Source organism: Lepidochelys kempii, chromosome 23 (assembly GCF_965140265.1).
Source record: "Lepidochelys kempii isolate rLepKem1 chromosome 23, rLepKem1.hap2, whole genome shotgun sequence".
NCBI classification, from domain to species: Eukaryota; Metazoa; Chordata; order Testudines; family Cheloniidae; genus Lepidochelys; species Lepidochelys kempii.
Genome location: NC_133278.1, coordinates 15,822,177 through 15,839,940, shown reverse-complemented (window position 1 = coordinate 15,839,940; position 17,764 = coordinate 15,822,177). Strand labels below are relative to the sequence as shown.

Here is a 17,764-nt window from a genome sequence, read left to right as displayed (position 1 = left end):
GTCCCTTACCCCTCACCACACACATCATCACCTATACCACGTCACACACCCCAACAGTGACATCTACAGACCAACAGCTACACCCCATCCCATCTACACATATTGACATTTATGTACCAACACCCCCATACACCGCATCACGCCCTGAAACAATGTCCCATGGGCTACACACACTCACACTGACACCACATCATGCACATGTGGACAGTATCTCCACACGGACACCTGATCACACTCTGACCTGACATCTATACCTCATGACATGCACACATCTACACCCCATCAGGCAAAGACTCACCCCAACACCTACGCAGACACCCGCTCTCCAACACACACCGACACAACCCCGTCAACCTGACAACAACACCTTGCCACACACACAACAACCCAGTGCCAACACCTACCCTGCAACAAAACAGATACCCTGGGTATCTGGCTGGTGAGTCTTGCCCACATGCTCAGGGTTCAGCTGATCAAGGGGTCGGGAAGGAATTTTCTTCCAGGGCAGATTGGCAGAGGCCCTGGGGGTTTTTCGCCTTCCTCTAGAGCGTGGGACACGAGTCACTTGCTGGAGGATTCTCTGCACCTTGAAGTCTTTAAACCACGATTTGAGGACTTCAATAGCTCAGACATAGGTGAGAGGTTGATTGCAGGAGTGGGTGGGTGAGATTCGGTGGCCTGCATTGTGCAGGAGGTTGGACTAGATGATCATAATGGTCCCTTCTGACCTTAATATCTGTGAATCTATGAAAATCTTCACATATCCTGATACAATCCCAACAGCTACGCTCCAACACCTGCTGTGATGAAGTGGAACTGTTCTTAATTATCAGGGGGTAGCTGTGTTAGTCTGTATCCACAAAAACAACAAGGAGTCCGGTGGCACCTTAAAGAAGGTGCCACCGGATTCCTTGTTGTTACTGTTCTTAATATTTCCTCTGAATACTGTAGAGGTGCCTCAGTTTCCCCTAGGCATTTCGTAAGTCTCTAGGGGGTGGGATAAGGCGGGGGTGTAATGGTTGCAGAGCAAAGGGCCAGGGTACATAAATGGCGACACTCTGTCTCCTGGCCACTGATGGCCTGGGCCCTTCCACCTGCCAGGTGAGAGCTAAAGGGTTGGAGAACAAAGGGATCCGGTGACCTCCTGCCCGGGAAAGGGACAAAGACCAGAGCAGGGGGAGCTGGAGGGAGTTTCAGTTTGGGGCTGGCTGGGACATGGAGTGAAGGGCAGACGGGGTTGTCTGGCTCATTGCCCCCCAAAATGGACCCGGCTGAGGGGTCCTGTTCTCTGCACCTACAAGCTCTGTGTTAGACCCTGTTCCTGTCATCTAATAAACCTTCTGTTTCCCCGGCTGGCTGAGAGTCCCGTCTGGCTGCGGAGTTGGGGGGCAGGACCCTCTGGCCCCCCCAGGACCCCGCCTGGGCGGACTCGCGGTGGGAAGCGCAGGGAGGGGCGGGGGATGCTGAATGCTCCAAGGTCGGACCCAGGAAGGTGGAAGCTGGGTGAGCTATTTGCCCTGGCGACAGTCTGCTCTGCGAGAGGAGGCTCCCCCAGAGTCCTGCCTGGCTTCGTGGGGAGCAGGCCCAGAGCATCGCCCGGGGACCCCGTGACACCTGCTCAGACACAACAGCTGCACCCCATCAGACAGACACTTGCACACTATCACTGACCGCCAATGCAACCCTAGCACCTACACACTGACACGCCTACACCCCCTCACACACAACCCAACAGCTACAGGCCAACACGCCCTCGGACACACGGACATAACAGAGATACCCCAAAACCCGCCCACACACTCCCACATCCCCAAGACACCACAACGTACACAGCTAGCAACAGTACGTCCAAACGCATGAACCGCCCAACACAACACTGAGTTCCCTCTGTCTGCCCCCAAGACCTACACCTCATAACACAACCGCACCCCGAACAGAAACCCAACCCCTGGCCTCCAGTACCTCCGCTGCTTGTGTGCCCTCGCCCCCAGACGAGTGCCCACACACCCTGCTGCACTACACACATGCCCTGCTGACGCCCCCTTCCGCCTTGCAGCGCCCCCACCCCAATCCAGCCCCAGGGCGGGACTGGCTGGCTCAGGGGGGCGGGGAATGGGGCAGGGGCCTGTTCCCTCTAGGGGGCGCCGGCTCCCACCCGGCCCCAGGGCGGGGACTGGCTGGCTCCGGAGGGCACGGAATGGGGCAGGGGCCAGTTCCCTCTAGGGGGCGCCGGCTCCCACCCGGCCCCAGGGCGGGGACCGGCTGGCTCTGGAGGGCGGGGAATGGGGCAGGGGCCTGTTCCCTCTAGGGGGCGCCGGCTCCCACCCAGCCCCAGGGCAGGGACTGGCTGGCTCCGGAGGGCGGGGAATGGGGCAGGGGCCTGTTCCCTCTAGGGGGCGCCGGCTCCCACCCGGCCCCAGGGCGGGGACTGGCTGGCTCGGGGGGGCGGGGAATGGGGCAGGGGCCTGTTCCCTCTAGGGGGCACCGGCTCCCACCCGGCCCCAGGGCGGGGACTGGCTGGCTCCGGAGGGCGGGGAATGGGGCAGGGGCCTGTTCCCTCTAGGGGGCGCCGGCTCCCACCCAGCCCCAGGGCAGGGACTGGCTGGCTCCGGAGGGCACGGAATGGGGCAGGGGCCTGTTCCCTCTAGGGGGCGCCGGCTCCCACCCGGCCCCAGGGCGGGGACTGGCTGGCTCCGGAGGGCGGGGAATGGGGCAGGGGCCTGTTCCCTCTAGGGGGCGCCGGCTCCCACCCGGCCCCAGGGCAGGGACTGGCTGGCTCCGGAGGGCACGGAATGGGGCAGGGGCCTGTTCCCTCTAGGGGGCGCCGGCTCCCACCCGGCCCCAGGGCGGGGACTGGCTGGCTCGGGGGGGCGGGGAATGGGGCAGGGGCCTGTTCCCTCTAGGGGGCGCCGGCTCCCACCCGGCCCCAGGGCGGGGACTGGCTGGCTCCGGAGGGCGGGGAATGGGGCAGGGGCCTGTTCCCTCTAGGGGGCGCCGGCTCCCACCCGGCCCCAGGGCAGGGACTGGCTGGTTTGTGGGCAGGGAAGGGGAGCCGTCAGCCCAAGTGGCTTGGGCAGAATCCGGTTAGGGTGAGGCGCGAATTGGGTCAGCCCTGGGCCCAGCTGTTATATCACCAGGGCGGGCGCGTGGGGGCCGCTGTAGATCAGGGCTTGGCGCCAACTAGGGCACTCAGCTGGGCGGGGGGGCAGGATCGAGGCTGGCGCTGGGAGTGGGGGGCACATCCAGGGCAGGAGCAATGACCCCCATGCTGACCCCCCTTGCCCCACATCTGGGGTTGCCAATGGGGGGCAGCCAGTGCCCAGCTCCCACATGGCCCCCCCACTCAGTTGCCCCCAGGGGTGTCAGACGTGGTGGGGCAAGGGGTGGGGGTGGGAAACCCCATTGTCCAGGGCTGGGAGAGCTACCCCCATCCCGTTCCCCTATAAATAGCCCCAATGGAGCCTTAATTGCTAATTAGGGCTAACGGAGGGATCAGGGAGGATTAAGGAGGGGCCAGTACCTCTGGGCACCCCCTCGGAGCGGGGGAGGGAGCGAGGACAGGACCCCTATATACCCCCAACGCAGGCATGGGGTGGGCATTGCTGGGCCCCTGGGAGAGCAACGCCCCCCCCCCGGTGCCCCTCTGGCCCCATCTCTTTCTCCTCTGCCCCGTCCTCTGCCTTCCAGTGCCCCCTACCACCTCCCCATGGGGCACACTGAGAACTGGAGTCCCCAATGGCCCTTCAGCTGGGGGCTCTGGGTTCTGCCCCTTCCCCACTGCCCCTCCTCTCCCCCCCCATGGCCCCTCACTGGCCCCCCTGCTCTTGCCCCTCCCTCCTGCACTAATCCCCCCAGGTGCTCTGTGCTCTGAGCTGATGGGAGGTGACACCACCCCCCGCCCCCCTAATCCCCGGATTTTCGGGTCGCTCCAGGGGAGTCTGATTAAAGGAAACTGGAAAGTTTAATCTCCCAGGTGCGGAAAAGGGGCTGCGCTGGGCAGGGAGCAGAGCTGGGGCACTGAGCAGACCTGGGGCCGACACCTCAAAGCCCCCCGGGCACCCCCCAGGGCTGGAGCTGCAGGACCCAAGTGCACATGCGTGAGTCCTCGGGCACGGGGAAGCCAGAGCCCTTGGGTGGGGGGCTCGGATACTCGTGCCACACACCGGGGGGGCGCCTCTGGGATACTCATGCCACGCACCAGGGTTGGGTGTCTGGGATACTCGTGCCACACACCGGGGTGTGTGTGTCTGGGATACTCGTGCCACACACCGTGCGGGGGATCTGGGATACTCGTGCCACGCACCGGGCGGGGGATCTGGGATACTCATGTCACGCACTGGGGGGGTGTTGGGATACTCGTGCCACGCACCGGGCGGGGGATCTGGGATACTCGTGCCACACACTGGGGGGGCGGCGGCTCTGGGGTGGTCATGCGCAATGTCTGTAGGTCGGGGGTCCTCGGCTGTGTGTTGCATGGGCAGCGTCTGGGTGGCTCCTCGGGTCCCAGACACGCATGTGATCCGCCAGGGAAGAGGGCGGGGTTGGGGGTGCTCTGGAGGGATAAGGGGTCAGGGCACTGGTGGATGGCAGTGTTATGGGGGCAGGGTTGCTGGATGGGGTGCTATCGGGTGGGGGATAGGGGTGGCTCTGTCCCCCCTTGCCATGCCAAGGGGCCATGGGGATGACTGAATGGGGTCTCCCCCTCTTCTCTCTCCCCTTTCCCATGAAGGAGTCAGGGGGCAGGCCAGGAGTCCCGCCCCCCAGGGCCGGGGGGCTGGAGCCGTGTCCAGCGCAGACAGATCACGAGGCAGATAAGTACCTGCGGAAGGGGGGCTGGGAGAGCCGGTGGAGCTGCCCAGGAAGGGGGCTCCAGGGGACTGGGTCAGGCATTGGGGGTCTCAGGTGCGTGGCTGTGGCCGGGTGGGGTGAATTGAGGTGGTGAGGTGTTGGGAACTGTGTGAGGGGTGCAGGGCACCAGGGCAGGTGCAGGGGGGTGGGGGGGCTGCGTGAGGGATGCAGGCGCTGGGGGGGGGAATGCAGGGGGAGGGGCTGGGTGAGGAATGCAGAGAGCTGGGGTGGGATGCATGACTTTGGGGGGTGGGGGGCTGGGTGAGGGGTGCAGGGCACCAGGGCAGGTGCAGGGGGGTGGGGGGCTGCGTGAGGGATGCAGGGCGCCGGGGGGGGAGAATGCAGGGGGAGGGGCTGGGTGAGGAATGCAGAGAGCTGGGGTGGGATGCATGACTTTGGGGGGTGGGGGGCTGGGTGAGGGGTGCAGGGCACCAGGGCAGGTGCAGGGGGGTGGGGGGGCTGCGTGAGGGATGCAGGGCGCCGGGGGGGGGGAGAATGCAGGGGGAGGGGCTGGGTGAGGAATGCAGAGAGCTGGGGTGGGATGCATGACTTTGGGAGGGGGGCTGGGTGAGGGGTGCAAGGGGTGGGATTTTGGGGGCTTGGGGGCTGGTGCCTTGCCCCCTATCTCTGGGGCGTTCGCCAGGAATTCCGCTAGTTCTGAACTATTTACACTTGAAAAAAGTTCACTACTAGCAGAACTCGGGTGCGCGCCCCCCAACATCACAGGGGGGCAGGGCACTGGGCGGGGTCAGAGGACAATGGGGGGCAGGGCACTGAGGAGACCTCAGGGGGTGGCTGGGCACTGCGGGGGATGGGGGACCATGACGGTGGGAGATGGGAGACAGCAGGGGGCCAGGACACCAGGGAGGAAATGGGGGACAGTGGGGGGGGCAGGGCACTGGGGAGAATGGGGGACTGCGGGAGGGGCAGGACACCAGGGGTCCATGGGGGGCAGGGCACTGGGGAGGATGGGGGACCATGGGGAGGCAGGACACAAGGGGTCTGTGGAGAGCAGGGCACTGGGGAGAACAGGAGACCGTGGGGGGCAGGGACTCAGGGGGGCCAGGGGGACTGTGGAGGGGGCAGGGTACCAGGGGGCCGGGGGGACCGTGGAGCCAGGGGAGGGGCACTACAGCAGAGCACTGGGCAAGGTGGGGGGCTTTCAGGGGGCCAGGGGCCCCCCTTGTCGCCAGTGCCTCCCCCTGTCCTTGTGGCTCACAGCAAGGCCCTGTGTGGCGGGGTCCCCCCCGGGCAGGGCTCCCCACCACGGCTCCTGTGCTGCCCCCCAAGTGACCTCCCCATACGGCCCCCCCGGCTAATAAAAACCCTGGACACTGGGAACTGAAGCTGCATTTTATTTACCCGAGTGACGTGGGGGGGTGTAATTACAGCCCTGGGGGCTGTAATTAGAGCAGGGGGTAATTAATTACAGCCATGGGGGGTAATTAGAGCAGGGGGTGGGGTAATAACCAGGCTCATATTTACAATATACAAGTTGCGGGTGGGCCCCCTGCCAGGTCCGTCGCTGGGGGGCCAGGAGGGACCGTGGGGGGGCTCTGTCTCCTGTCACTCACCCCTCGCTGCTCTGCCTGTTGGAGGCTGGGGGGAAGGGACCTGGGTTCGACCCGGTTGGGGGCGCTGGGGGGGGCTGCAAGGGGCTCAGACCCCCCCTATCTCCCCTGACTTATAGCTCCCACACCGGCTGAGCCCAGCAAGGGGAGCAGCCCCCAGCACGCCTGGGTCCCCCAGAGCATGCTGGGATACTGAGCTGGACTGTCTCTGTGGCGGAGCAGGGTATGCTGGGGTGTCCTGGGGCCCCCCCGGAGCAGGGCATGCTGGGATAGCTCGGGGGGGACCCCGAGCAGGGCACCCTGGGATAGCTTGGGGCCCCCCCACAGCAGGGCATGCTGGGTTATCTTGGGGGGGACCCTGAGCAGGGCATGCTGGGATAGCTCGGGGGGGTCCCCCCACAGCAGGGCACGCTGGGATATCTCGGGGTCCCCCCACAGCAGGGCACGCTGGGATATCTCGCCCCCCCACAGCAGGGCATGCTGGGATAGCTCGGGGGGGGACCCCGAGCAGGGCACGCTGGGATATCTCGGGGCCCCCCCACAGCAGGGCATGCTGGGTTATCTTGGGGGGGGACCCTGAGCAGGGCATGCTGGGATAGCTCGGGGGGGGCCCCCCACAACAGGGCACCCTGGGATATCTCGCCCCCCCCAGCAGGGCATGCTGGGATATCTCGCCCCCCCACAGCAGGGCATGCTGGGATATCTCGGTCCCCACCGAGCAGGGCCTGCTGGGCTACGCTGGGGACACCTGGCTGGAGGAGACGGAGGAGACCTGGGTGGCCTGCGAGGACCCCGAGACGTCGTCGTCCTCCCCAAAGGGGCTGCGGCCACAGAACACCAGCTTCAGCATGCAGGAGCGGAACTGCAAGAGGGGGGAGTCAGCGGGGGGCTGAGCATGGGGGGCACCCCACAGCCCCACTAACTGCACCCCTCTCTTTTCTGCCAGCTCACTTCCCGGCGCGTCCCTGATCCCAGCCCCCTCTGCCCCCCATTCCCTTCAGCCTGCTCCCCCCAGCCCAGCCCAGCCCAGCCTCCCCCAGCCCCCCATTCCCTTCAGCCAGCTCCCCCACCCCAGCCTAGCTCTCCATTCCCTTCAGCCTGCTCCCCCCAGCCCAGCCCAGCCTCATGCCGGCCCCCTGCCAGCCCCGCCTGGCGTGGCACCGACCTGCTTGTTCATGAAGACGTAGATGATGGGGTTGTAGACGGTGGAGGACTTGGAGAAGACGGCGGGGATGGAGGCCAGGTGCACGTCGAAGGGCTCCCCACGGTGCGTCACGACCCACAGCGCGAAGGAGGCGTAGGGCAGCCAGCACACCAGGAACCCGGCCACCATCACCACCACCATCTTGGTCACCTCCCGCTCGGCCTTCTGGGTCGTGGCTGACTGCTCCTGCTGCTTGGCCACCTGTGGGGGCAGGGAGGATTGGGTGGGGCACGCTCTCATGCAAGGGTACAGCAGCCATTGCCTGGGGCCCACCCTCATCTGTGGGGCACAGCAGCCATTGCCTGGGGCCTACGCTTATCCATGGGGGGCAGGGACGGCCATTGTGTGGGGCCCACCCTCATCCATGGGACATGGCGGCCATTGCCTGGGGCCTGCGCTCATCCATGGGACACAGCGGCCATTGCCTGGGGCCTGCGCTCATCCGTGGGGGGCAGGGACGGTCATTGCGTGGGGCCCACCCTCATCTGTGGGGCACAGCGGCCATTGCTTGGGGCCTGCGCTCATCCGTGGGGGGCAGGGATGGTCATTGTGTGGGGCCCACCCTCATCCATGGGACACGGTAACGATTCAGTGGGGCGTGCCCTCATCTGTGGGGCCGCTGCGGCCATATTGCTGGGACCCATCCGAATCGGCACGGGAGATGGACGGCCACGGCAGTGGGACCCACTCTAACCACATAGGGCCACAGCACAGGGACCCACCCTCATTCGTTGCAGTCAGCCATCTTGGTGGGACCCACCCTCATTCATGTTGGGCGGCCATATCGGTGGGACCCACCCTCATTCGTGTTGGGCGGCCATATCAGTGGGACCTACCCTAATCCGCATGGGGCAGCCATAACCTGCACGTGGACACGGACGGTGCAGGGCAGCCATGTCTGTGGCACCCACCTTTTAATCCATGTGGTGGCATGGAGCTCACAGGGTGTCCATGTTGGTAGGACCCGCCCTAATCCCTGTGGGAACATGGGCACCCACCCTAATCCACATGGGGATGCGGATGGCGCAAGGTGGCCATATTGGTGGGTCTCACACAAACCCACAAGGTTGGGGGGTGGCCAGGGAGGCTGTTGTGGGGGGAGGGACCTGCCTGTGGGGGTGAGAAGCAAATGCACTCTGTGCCACGGGGGAGGCACCATATTGGTGGGACCCCCCCCCATATCTTTTGACGGCTCAGGGACAGCTGGGGGGGGGGGGTGGGCAGAAGTCCACAGTTCTGGTGGGATCCACCCAAGCCCATTGGAAGGGAGGCCTGGGGGGTGAAGCTGGGGGGGGAAGAGGCATGTCCCAGCGCTGTTTGTCCCCCCCCGCACTGTATAAAGCTCCAATAAAGCCGGCTCCACCCAAACTCGCCCTGTCCCTGTCCATGTCACACCAGCTTGGTCCCCACCCCCACCACACGGCTGCCCCACCCCCACAGCCCCCAGCAGGGGTGCCACCGCCCTGGGATGGGGGCCAAGCCCCACATGCTGCCTGCTCCAAGGGCACCACATGGCCTTCCCAGCGCTGTGACCCCATGGAGTTCTCCGTGGCTGCAGGGCAATGTGGGGAGTCCCAGTGGAAGGGAAGGGCCCAGGGCAGTCCCCATGGTGGGAAGGTTGGGGGGTCCCCGTACTGATGGGAGGAAGGGGGTGAGGGTGTCCCTGTGCCAGTGGGGAGGAGGGTGGTGGGTGGGCAGGAATGGAGGGGGGACCCTATGCCCGTCAGGTGCAGAAAGGGTCTCTGGGCTGGCAGGAGTCAGGGGTCCCCTTGGTGGCAGGAGGGGGTTGGGGGGGGCCCAGTGGCAGTGGGGGCAGTTGGGGTGCTCGTGACAGCAGGATGCAAACCAGGGGAGGCTGCGGTGGCGGGGGCAGTCCAGGGGTATCTGTGCTGGCAGGAGTTGGGGGGCCCTGTGGCAGGGAGGCAGTCAGGCGAGCCCTTGGCAGCAGGAGGGACTTGGGGGGCCCTGTGCATGCAGGAGAAGAGTTGGGGGGTGTGATGAAGTGGGACTCTTCTTAATGTTTCCTCTGAATAGTATGGGGGTGCCTCAGTTTCCCCTAGGCAGTTCTTAAGTATCTAGGGGGTGGGGTAAGGGTGTATGATCATTGCAGAGCCCTAGAGGGCAGGTGTGTGCAGGGGTCTGGACACAGAGAATGGCCAACACCCTGTTTCCTGGCCACTGATGGCCTGGGCCTTTCCCCCCTGCAAGGTGAGAGCTAAAGGGCTGGAGAACAAAGGAATCAGGTGACCACCTGGCCCGGGAAAGGAACAAAGCCCAGAGGAGGAGGGGCTGGAGGGAGTTTCAGTTTGGGGCTGGCTGGGACATGGAGTGAAGGGCAGACGTGGTTGTCTGGCTCACTGCCCCCCAAAATGGACCCAGCTGAGGGGTCCCGTTCTCTGCACCTGCAAGCTCTGTTTTAGACCATGTTCCTGTCGTCTAATAAACCTTCTGTTTTACTGGCTGGCTGAGAGTCCCGTCTGACTGCGGAGTTGCGGGGCAGGACCCTCTGGCTTCCCCAGGAGCCCCACCTGAGTGGACTCGCTGGGGGGAAGTGCACGGAGGGGCAGAGGATGCTGAATGCTCCGAGGTCAGACCCAGGAAGGTGGAAGCTGTGTGAGCTGTGTGTCCTGCAGACAGGCTGCTCACAGAAAGGCGACTACCCCAGAGTCCTGACTGGCTTCATGGGGAGCAGTTCCAGAGCATCGCCCAGGGACTCCGTGACAGGGGGTCCCAGGGCAGCGGGAAGGGAGTTGGGGGACCCCAGGGAGGCGGGAGGGGACTCAGGAGGCCCGGGGCGGCAGGAGAGGAGTCAGGGGGGCCGGGGGCGGCAGGAGGGGAGTTGGGTGGCCTTGGGACAGCGGGAGGAGACTCGGGGGGGCCTGGGTGGGAGCGGAGTCAGGGGGACTGGGGTGGGAGGGGAGTCAGGGGGCCCCAGGGTGGCAAGAGGGGATTCATGGGGGCCCTGGGCAGGAGGGTAGACGGGGTGGACGGGAATGGATTCAGGGGGCTGGAGCGGCAGGAGGGGAGTTGGGGGGCCCCAGAGCGGCGGGACGGGAATCCGGGGGGCCAGGGCGGCGGGACGGGACTCGGGGGACATTGGGGCAGCGAGAGGGGACTCGGTGGGCCCGTCAGGGGCACTCACAGCGCGCAGCGTCAGAAGCAGGCGGCCATAGGAGAAGACAATGATGCTGAGGGGGACCCCGAAGCAGAAGCAGAAGAGGAAGATCACGTAGGTCTCGTTGTTCCACTTGTTGTTGGTCGTGTACCAGTCGGGGCCACATGAGCACTGGAGCCCCTCGGGGATGTACCTGGGGGGGACACAGACAGCTGCCTGCCCAGCCCTGCCGGTGTCCCACACTTCCGACCCGCAGCCCCTGCTAGCCCAGCCCTGGGCCCCCCAGCCCTGCCGGTGCCCCTCACTCCCAACCCGCAGCCCCTGCTAGCCCAGCCCTGGGCCCCCCAGCCCTGCCGGTGCCCCTCACTCCCAACCCGGAGCCCCTGCTAGCCCAGCCCTGGGCCCCCCAGCCCTGCCGGTGCCCCTCACTCCCAACCCGCAGCCCCTGCTAGCCCAGCCCTGGGCCCCCCAGCTCTGCCGGTGCCCCTCACTCCCAACCCGGAGCCCCTGCTAGCCCAGCCCTGGGCCCCCCAGCCCTGCCGGTGCCCCTCACTCCCAACCCGGAGCCCCTGCTAGCCCAGCCCTGGGCCCCCCAGCTCTGCCGGTGCCCCTCACTCCCAACCCGGAGCCCCTGCTAGCCCAGCCCTGGGCCCCCCAGCCCTGTCGGTGCCCCTCACTCCCGACCCACAGCCCCAGCTAGCCCAGCCCTGGGCCTTCCCAGCCCTGCCGGTGCCCCTCACTCCCAACCCGCAGCCCCTGCTAGCCCAGCCCTGGGCCCCCCAGCCCTGCCGGTGCCCCTCACTCCCGACCCGCAGCCCCTGCCAGCCCGGTCCTGCCCCCCACCCCAGCCCTGCTCCCCCAGCTGACACCTACCGGCTCCATCCGAAAAGGGGGGGTGCAGAAGCCACAAGGCCGAAGATCCAGGTGAGGAGGCAGCCGATGATGGCGTGGGTGCCGCGGAACGTGAAGTTCCCCAGGGGTTTGCAGATCACCAGGAATCGCTCGAAGGCCACGACGGCCAGAGACCAGAGACTCACCATGCCTGAGGTGGAGCGGCTGAGAGCAACGGGGCAGCAGGGATCCCATCCCCCGACCACCTGCCTTCGACCCCAGCCCCCTGCTAACCACCCTGGGCTCCCCAGCCCTGCCGGTGCCCCTCACTTCCGACCTGCAGCCCCTGCTAGCCCGGCCCTGGGCCCCCCAGCCCTGCCGGTGCCCCTCGCTCCCGACCCACAGCCCCTGCTAGCCCAGACCTGGGCCCCCCAGCCCTGCCGGTGCCCCTCACTCCCGACCCGCAGCCCCTGCCAGCCCGGTCCTGCCCCCCACCCCAGCCCTGCCGGTGCCCCTCACTCCCGACCTGCAGCCCCACTCACCCCCCAGCGTGGCAGCAAACCCCTCAATCTTGCAGGCCGTGGGGCCCAGGGCGAAGTACATCTGGGAGAAGCTATAGAAGGCCGTGGTGGTGCCCACGGAGATCACCAGCAGGTTGGCCATGGCCAGGTTGACCAGGATGTAGTTGAGGTGGGAGCGCAGCTTCTTGTACTTGGCCGTGCAGAAGATGGTGAGGACGTTGATGGGCATGCCCAGCGTGATGAGCAGGAACATGAAGGCCGACATGCCCATGAAGATGACTGGGCTGCCCAGGTGTGTCTGCGGCACCAGGAACGGGCTCAGCGCCGTCAGATTCTTCGTGTCCAGAGGCACCGGGATGAAAAAGTCCTCCGGGAGGTCGTCCCGCAAGTCGCGGGTCTTGTGCATGGCTGGCAGGAAGGAGCGGCCGAGGCGGGCAGGGAGCCGTGTGGGGAGTTTGTGGGGTTGGATGCAGGGGTAGTGGGTGGATGGAGAGGCTACAGGATGGATGGAGGGTGTGTATGGAAGGAGAGACAGTGAATGGGGATGGATAGATAGATAGATGGGGTGTGGGGGGATGGATAGATAGAGAGGGGTGTGGGGCTAGATAGACAGATAGATAGGTAGAGGGGATGGATAGAGAGACAGAGAGGGTGTGGGGGGATAGATAGATAGATAGATAGATAGATAGATAGATAGATAGATGGGGTGTATGGGGATAGATAGATAGATAGATAGATAGATAGATAGATAGATAGATAGATAGATAGATAGATAGATAGATAGATAGATAGATAGATGGGGTGTATGGGGATAGATAGATAGATAGATAGATAGATAGATAGATAGATAGATAGATAGATGGGGTGTATGGGGATAGATAGATAGATAGATAGATAGATAGATAGATAGATAGATAGATAGATAGATGGGGTGTATGGGGATAGATAGATAGATAGATAGATAGATAGATAGATAGATAGATAGATAGATAGATAGATGGGGTGTATGGGGATAGATAGATAGATAGATAGATAGATAGATAGATAGATAGATAGATAGATAGATAGATGTGGTCTCGGGATGGATGGATGGACAGACACACAACCAGCCAGCAGCCGGGGCACCGGCAGGAAGGAGGGAACGCAGCGCGTCCCTGTGCCCACGCACAGCCCAGCCCTGTGTCACCGTGGCACCAGTGGGCCCCAGGGCGCTCAGACGGGCGGGGGGGCCATGGCGGGCGGCAACGAGTGGTGGAGGGGCCAAGAGAGGGGTCTTTTATACCCTAGGGAGCCGGGGGGTGCCCTGGGCCGTGCGGGGAGGGGCAGCAGGATCTGTCTTTGCCCTAGTTAACACTGGCTCCTTCCTTAATCGCCCCTAAAACTGGAAAGCTCAGCTGAGCCGGGCTTATCCCCCGGCAGCGCTGTGCCCAGCACAGCCCAAGGGCTGCAAAGATGGGCTTAGCCACGGAGTCAAGCAGCTTTGCCAAAGACTAATCACGCCCGAGCCCCGATTAAGCCCTGGCTTTGTGGGGGGAGATATGGGGGGTGACTCAGAGACCCACCGGGGCCGAACTACTAATAGGGCCCTGGAGGAGAAAGGGTTAATGGGAGACCCTCCAGGACCCCCCAAATCCTGGGACAGACCCTCCAAACCTCCACTCCCCAGCTCTGCCGGGGCCCCTCTCCCGACCTACAGCCCCTGCTAGCCCAGCCCTGCCCCCCCAAGCTCTGCCGGTGCCCCTCACTCCCGACCCGCAGCCCCTGCCAGCCCAGCAAAGCCAGGGCAGACCTCCTCCAACTGCGCCCGTGCTGGAGCCTCTGGGGGAGCGAACAGAACAGAACCGTTATCCTGGGACCCACACGGCTCCCCCGCAGGCTCCTGGCTGTCAGAGGTCTGGGGTCACCCCAGGCAGGGGGCTGCGTGCCTGGCCATCATGGCTAGTGGCCAGCGCTGGACCTGTCCCCCGTTCCTCGCTGCCCCGCCTGCACAATGTCCTGTGGCAGGGGGTTCCACAGGCTGACCATGCTCTGGGTGGGCAGGTGTTTCCTCCTGTTCATGTCCTCGGGCGAAGCCTGGTTCGCACAGCGCGGGGCAGGGGCACCGACCACGGTCCATAACCTGCCAGCCCGCCCGGGGCTGGGAACTGCTGGGCCCATCCCCAGGGGTCTCCTGCAATGTGCCTGAGCCCAATGTGCTGAGCAGTCGGCCCCGCCCTGTGATGGGCCCTGCCCCACAATCTGCCCCACATTCCCACATGCCCGTCCTGCCCCACGATCCACCCCGCCCTATAATCTGCCCGCACTGCCACCTGCCCGCCCTGCCCCACGATCCACCCCACCCTACAATCCGCCCGCATTGCCACCTGCCCGTCCTGCCCCACGATCCGCCCCACCCTACAATCCGCCCGCATTGCCACCTGCCCACCCTGCCCCACGATCCACCCCACCCTACAATCCGCCCGCATTGCCACCTGCCCGTCCTGCCCCACGATCCGCCCCACCCTACAATCCGCCCGCATTGCCACCTGCCCGTCCTGCCCCACGATCCGCCCCACCCTACAATCCGCCCGCATTGCCACCTGCCCGCCCTGCCCCACGATCCACCCCACCCTACAATCCGCCCGCATTGCCACCTGCCTGTCCTGCCCCACGATCTGCCCCACCCTACAATCCGCCCGCATTGCCACCTGCCCGCCCTGCCCCATGATCTGCCCCACCCTACAATCCGCCCGCATTGCCACCTGCCCGCCCTGCCCCATGATCCTCCCTGCCCTGCGATGGGCCCTGCCCCGCAATCCGCCCAGCCCCACCACCCACTGCGTGTTGCCACCTGCCTGTCCTGCCCCACGATCCATCCTGCCCCACGATCCACCTGCATTGCCACCTGTGACAAAGTGGGGGGTTTTCTTGTTTTTTCCTTGTTTTCCAGGGGTTTGCATGCAGAGGGGGTGGGACTCAGTTTCCCTGCGTATTACCGGTTTAACAAGGGGATGGGAGAGGGAGTTTGTTGTTACAGAGGACCAGTGAGGGAACTTGGGACCCTGGAGAATGGAGACCCCAGCGACTGGTGACTGGGGTCCAGCGGGCCAGCTGCCGGGTCTGGTCAGTGGGAGGACAATGGGCTGCAGAGAGAGGACCCAGTGTTCTGACCAGGCAGTTCCAGCCAGAGGGGCCAGAGGACAGAGGAGAGGAGAGGGGGCCCAGGCAACTTGTTTACCTGGAGAGAAGACAATGGACAGAGGGGGGGCTTGGGGCCGGTGAGATCAGATGCCCAGCGGGGAAGCCGGGGGGCTCTGGGCTGGAGAGAGGGAGCAGGCAGAGCCCAGCTGGATGCAGGGGAGACTGGGATGTGCTGGGCTGAGGCGGGCCAGGCCTGAGGCCCAGAGAGTTTCCTATGCTGGGTTCAGACGCTCAATAAACCCTGCTACTTTATGCCGGCTGAGTGTCACTCCAGTCTAGAGAACAGGGGGGCATTATTCTCTCTGGACGTTGTCACGAAGTGTGGGGGAGTCCGGGCCCTGCACCCCTCTTCCTGGGATTCACTGAGACTCTCCGCCAGCCAGTAAAATGGAAGGTTTATTGGACAATAGCAACACAGTCTAAAACAGAGCTTATGGGTACAACCAGGACCCCTCAGTCAAGTCCTTCTGGGGGGCAGGGAGCTAAGACCCCAGCCTTGGGGTTCCCTGCATTTGACCACCCAGCCCAAAACTGAAACTCTCTCCAGCCCCTCCTCCTCTGGGCTTTGTCCCTTTTCTGGGCCAGGAGGTCACCGGATTCCTTTGTTCTCCAACCCTTTAGCTCTCACCTCGCAGGGGGGAAGGGCCCAGGCCATCAGTGGCCAGGAAACGGGGTGTCGGCCATTCTCTGTGTCCAGACCCCTGCACACACCTGCCCTCTAGGGCTCTGCAACAACCATACACCCCTATCCCGCCCCCTAGATACTTAAGAACTGCATAGGGTAAACTGAGGTACCCCCACACTATTCAGAGGAAACACTAAGAACAGTCCCACTTCCTCACAGGCGTGGAGGCCCCAGGGGTCCAGAGCGAGTGGACTCCCTGAGGGGACCCACGGCAGAGACAGATGTGCTAAGGCTCAGAGAGTGCGGCTCCAGGAGGTGGAGGGGCTGGACCCCTGAGAGAGAGTGGACCCCCGAGAAGGGCTGTCTCACTGAAGGGGGTTCCCCCCACGGACCACACGGGGCCAAGAGTGGGCACGATCTGTGAGTCTGACAGTGACACCACCTGCCTGCCCTGCCTCGCATTGCCACCTGCCCTGCCTGTCACAATCCGCCTCGCATTGCGACCTGCCTGCCCCGTCCCACTATCTGCCCATATTGCCACTTGCCTCACAATCTGCCCCGGCCTGCCCCACACCCCGCCCTGCCACCTGCCCCATGATCTGTCCCACCCCACGATCCGCCCCGCCTCACCATCCACCCTCATTGCCATCTCCCCCGCCACGGGACCTGCCCCACCCCGCAATCCATCCTGCCTCGCCACCTGCCCCATGATCTGCTCTGCCCTGCGATTGGCCCCACCCCACAATTGCCCCACCCCGCGATCGGCCCCACCTCGCCATCCAACCTGTGATTGGTGTGCCACCAAGCCCATGCTCCCCTCACAAGTTTTCTGCTGTCCTGGGCTCTGCACAGCTGGCAACATGCCACTAGATGGCACCATGACACCATGAATCCCGGTGCCACAGGGATAGGGGGCAGGATTGGGACTACATCTCCCAGGAGCCTTTGCAGGGGGGTAATTTGGAGCTGGAATCAGCATTTACTCCACTTCCACGTCTGCCAAGGTGCACAGGCCCTGCCGCTCCATAGGGGAGCCATGGGCCAAATCCCCATTGGAGCTGGGGGGCGGGGGATCACCTTGAGGAGCCAGGATTAGGGCTAAATCGGGAGCTTGTGCTGACAGGGATTAGCGGGAGTGCGTGGGGCATAGACTGGGCTGAGCTTCCTGCCGCAAACCCCAGCCTACCCAAAGCTGGGGAAGGCCAGTGCTAGGCTAGCAGGGGCTGCAGGTCGGGAGTGAGGGACACCGGCAGAGCTGGGGGGCGCAGGTCTGGGCTAGCAGGGGCTCCGGGTCGGGAGTGAGGGACACCGGCAGAGCTGGGGGGCGCAGGTCTGGGCTAGCAGGGGCTGCGGGTCGGGAGTGAGGGACACCGGCAGAGCTGGGGGGCGCAGGTCTGGGCTAGCAGGGGCTGCGGGTCGGGAGTGAGGGACACCGGCAGAGCTGGGGGGCGCAGGTCTGGGCTAGCAGGGGCTGCGGGTCGGGAGTGAGGGACACCGGCAGAGCTGGGGGGCGCAGGTCTGGGCTAGCAGGGGCTGCGGGTCGGGAGTGAGGGACACCAGCAGAGCTGGGGGGCGCAGGTCTGGGCTAGCAGGGGCTGCGGGTCGGGAGTGAGGGACACCGGCAGAGCTGGGGGGCGCAGGTCTGGGCTAGCAGGGGCTGCGGGTCGGGAGTGAGGGGCACCAGCAGAGCTGGGCGGGGGCAGGGCTGGGCTAGCAGGGAGCTGTAGGTCGGGGAGTTGGGACTGAGTCTATTTGGGGCACCACCCTTCCATCCCCGCTGCACCATCCCCCATGGCACTGTGACCCCCTATTCCACATTCCCAGGCTCTGGATGGAGGGTTAGGATGCCACTATTAGCAGCTTTTGTCA

General features: G+C 64.6%; 1 protein-coding gene across 1 annotated transcript; it reads right to left on the bottom strand.

Moving 5' to 3' along the window:
• Positions 1-6,833: 6,833 nt before the first annotated feature.
• Positions 6,834-12,831, bottom strand: LOC140901898 (blue-sensitive opsin). The gene is made up of 5 exons (XM_073321327.1): positions 12,112-12,831; positions 11,612-11,780; positions 10,766-10,931; positions 7,585-7,824; positions 6,834-7,281 (listed from the first exon to the last, which is right to left on the bottom strand). Exons 1-5 carry the CDS (start codon positions 12,494-12,496, stop codon positions 7,153-7,155), a joined length of 1,089 nt encoding a protein of 362 aa, XP_073177428.1. The 5' UTR covers positions 12,497-12,831; the 3' UTR covers positions 6,834-7,152.
• Between the last annotated feature and the right edge of the window lie 4,933 nt (positions 12,832-17,764).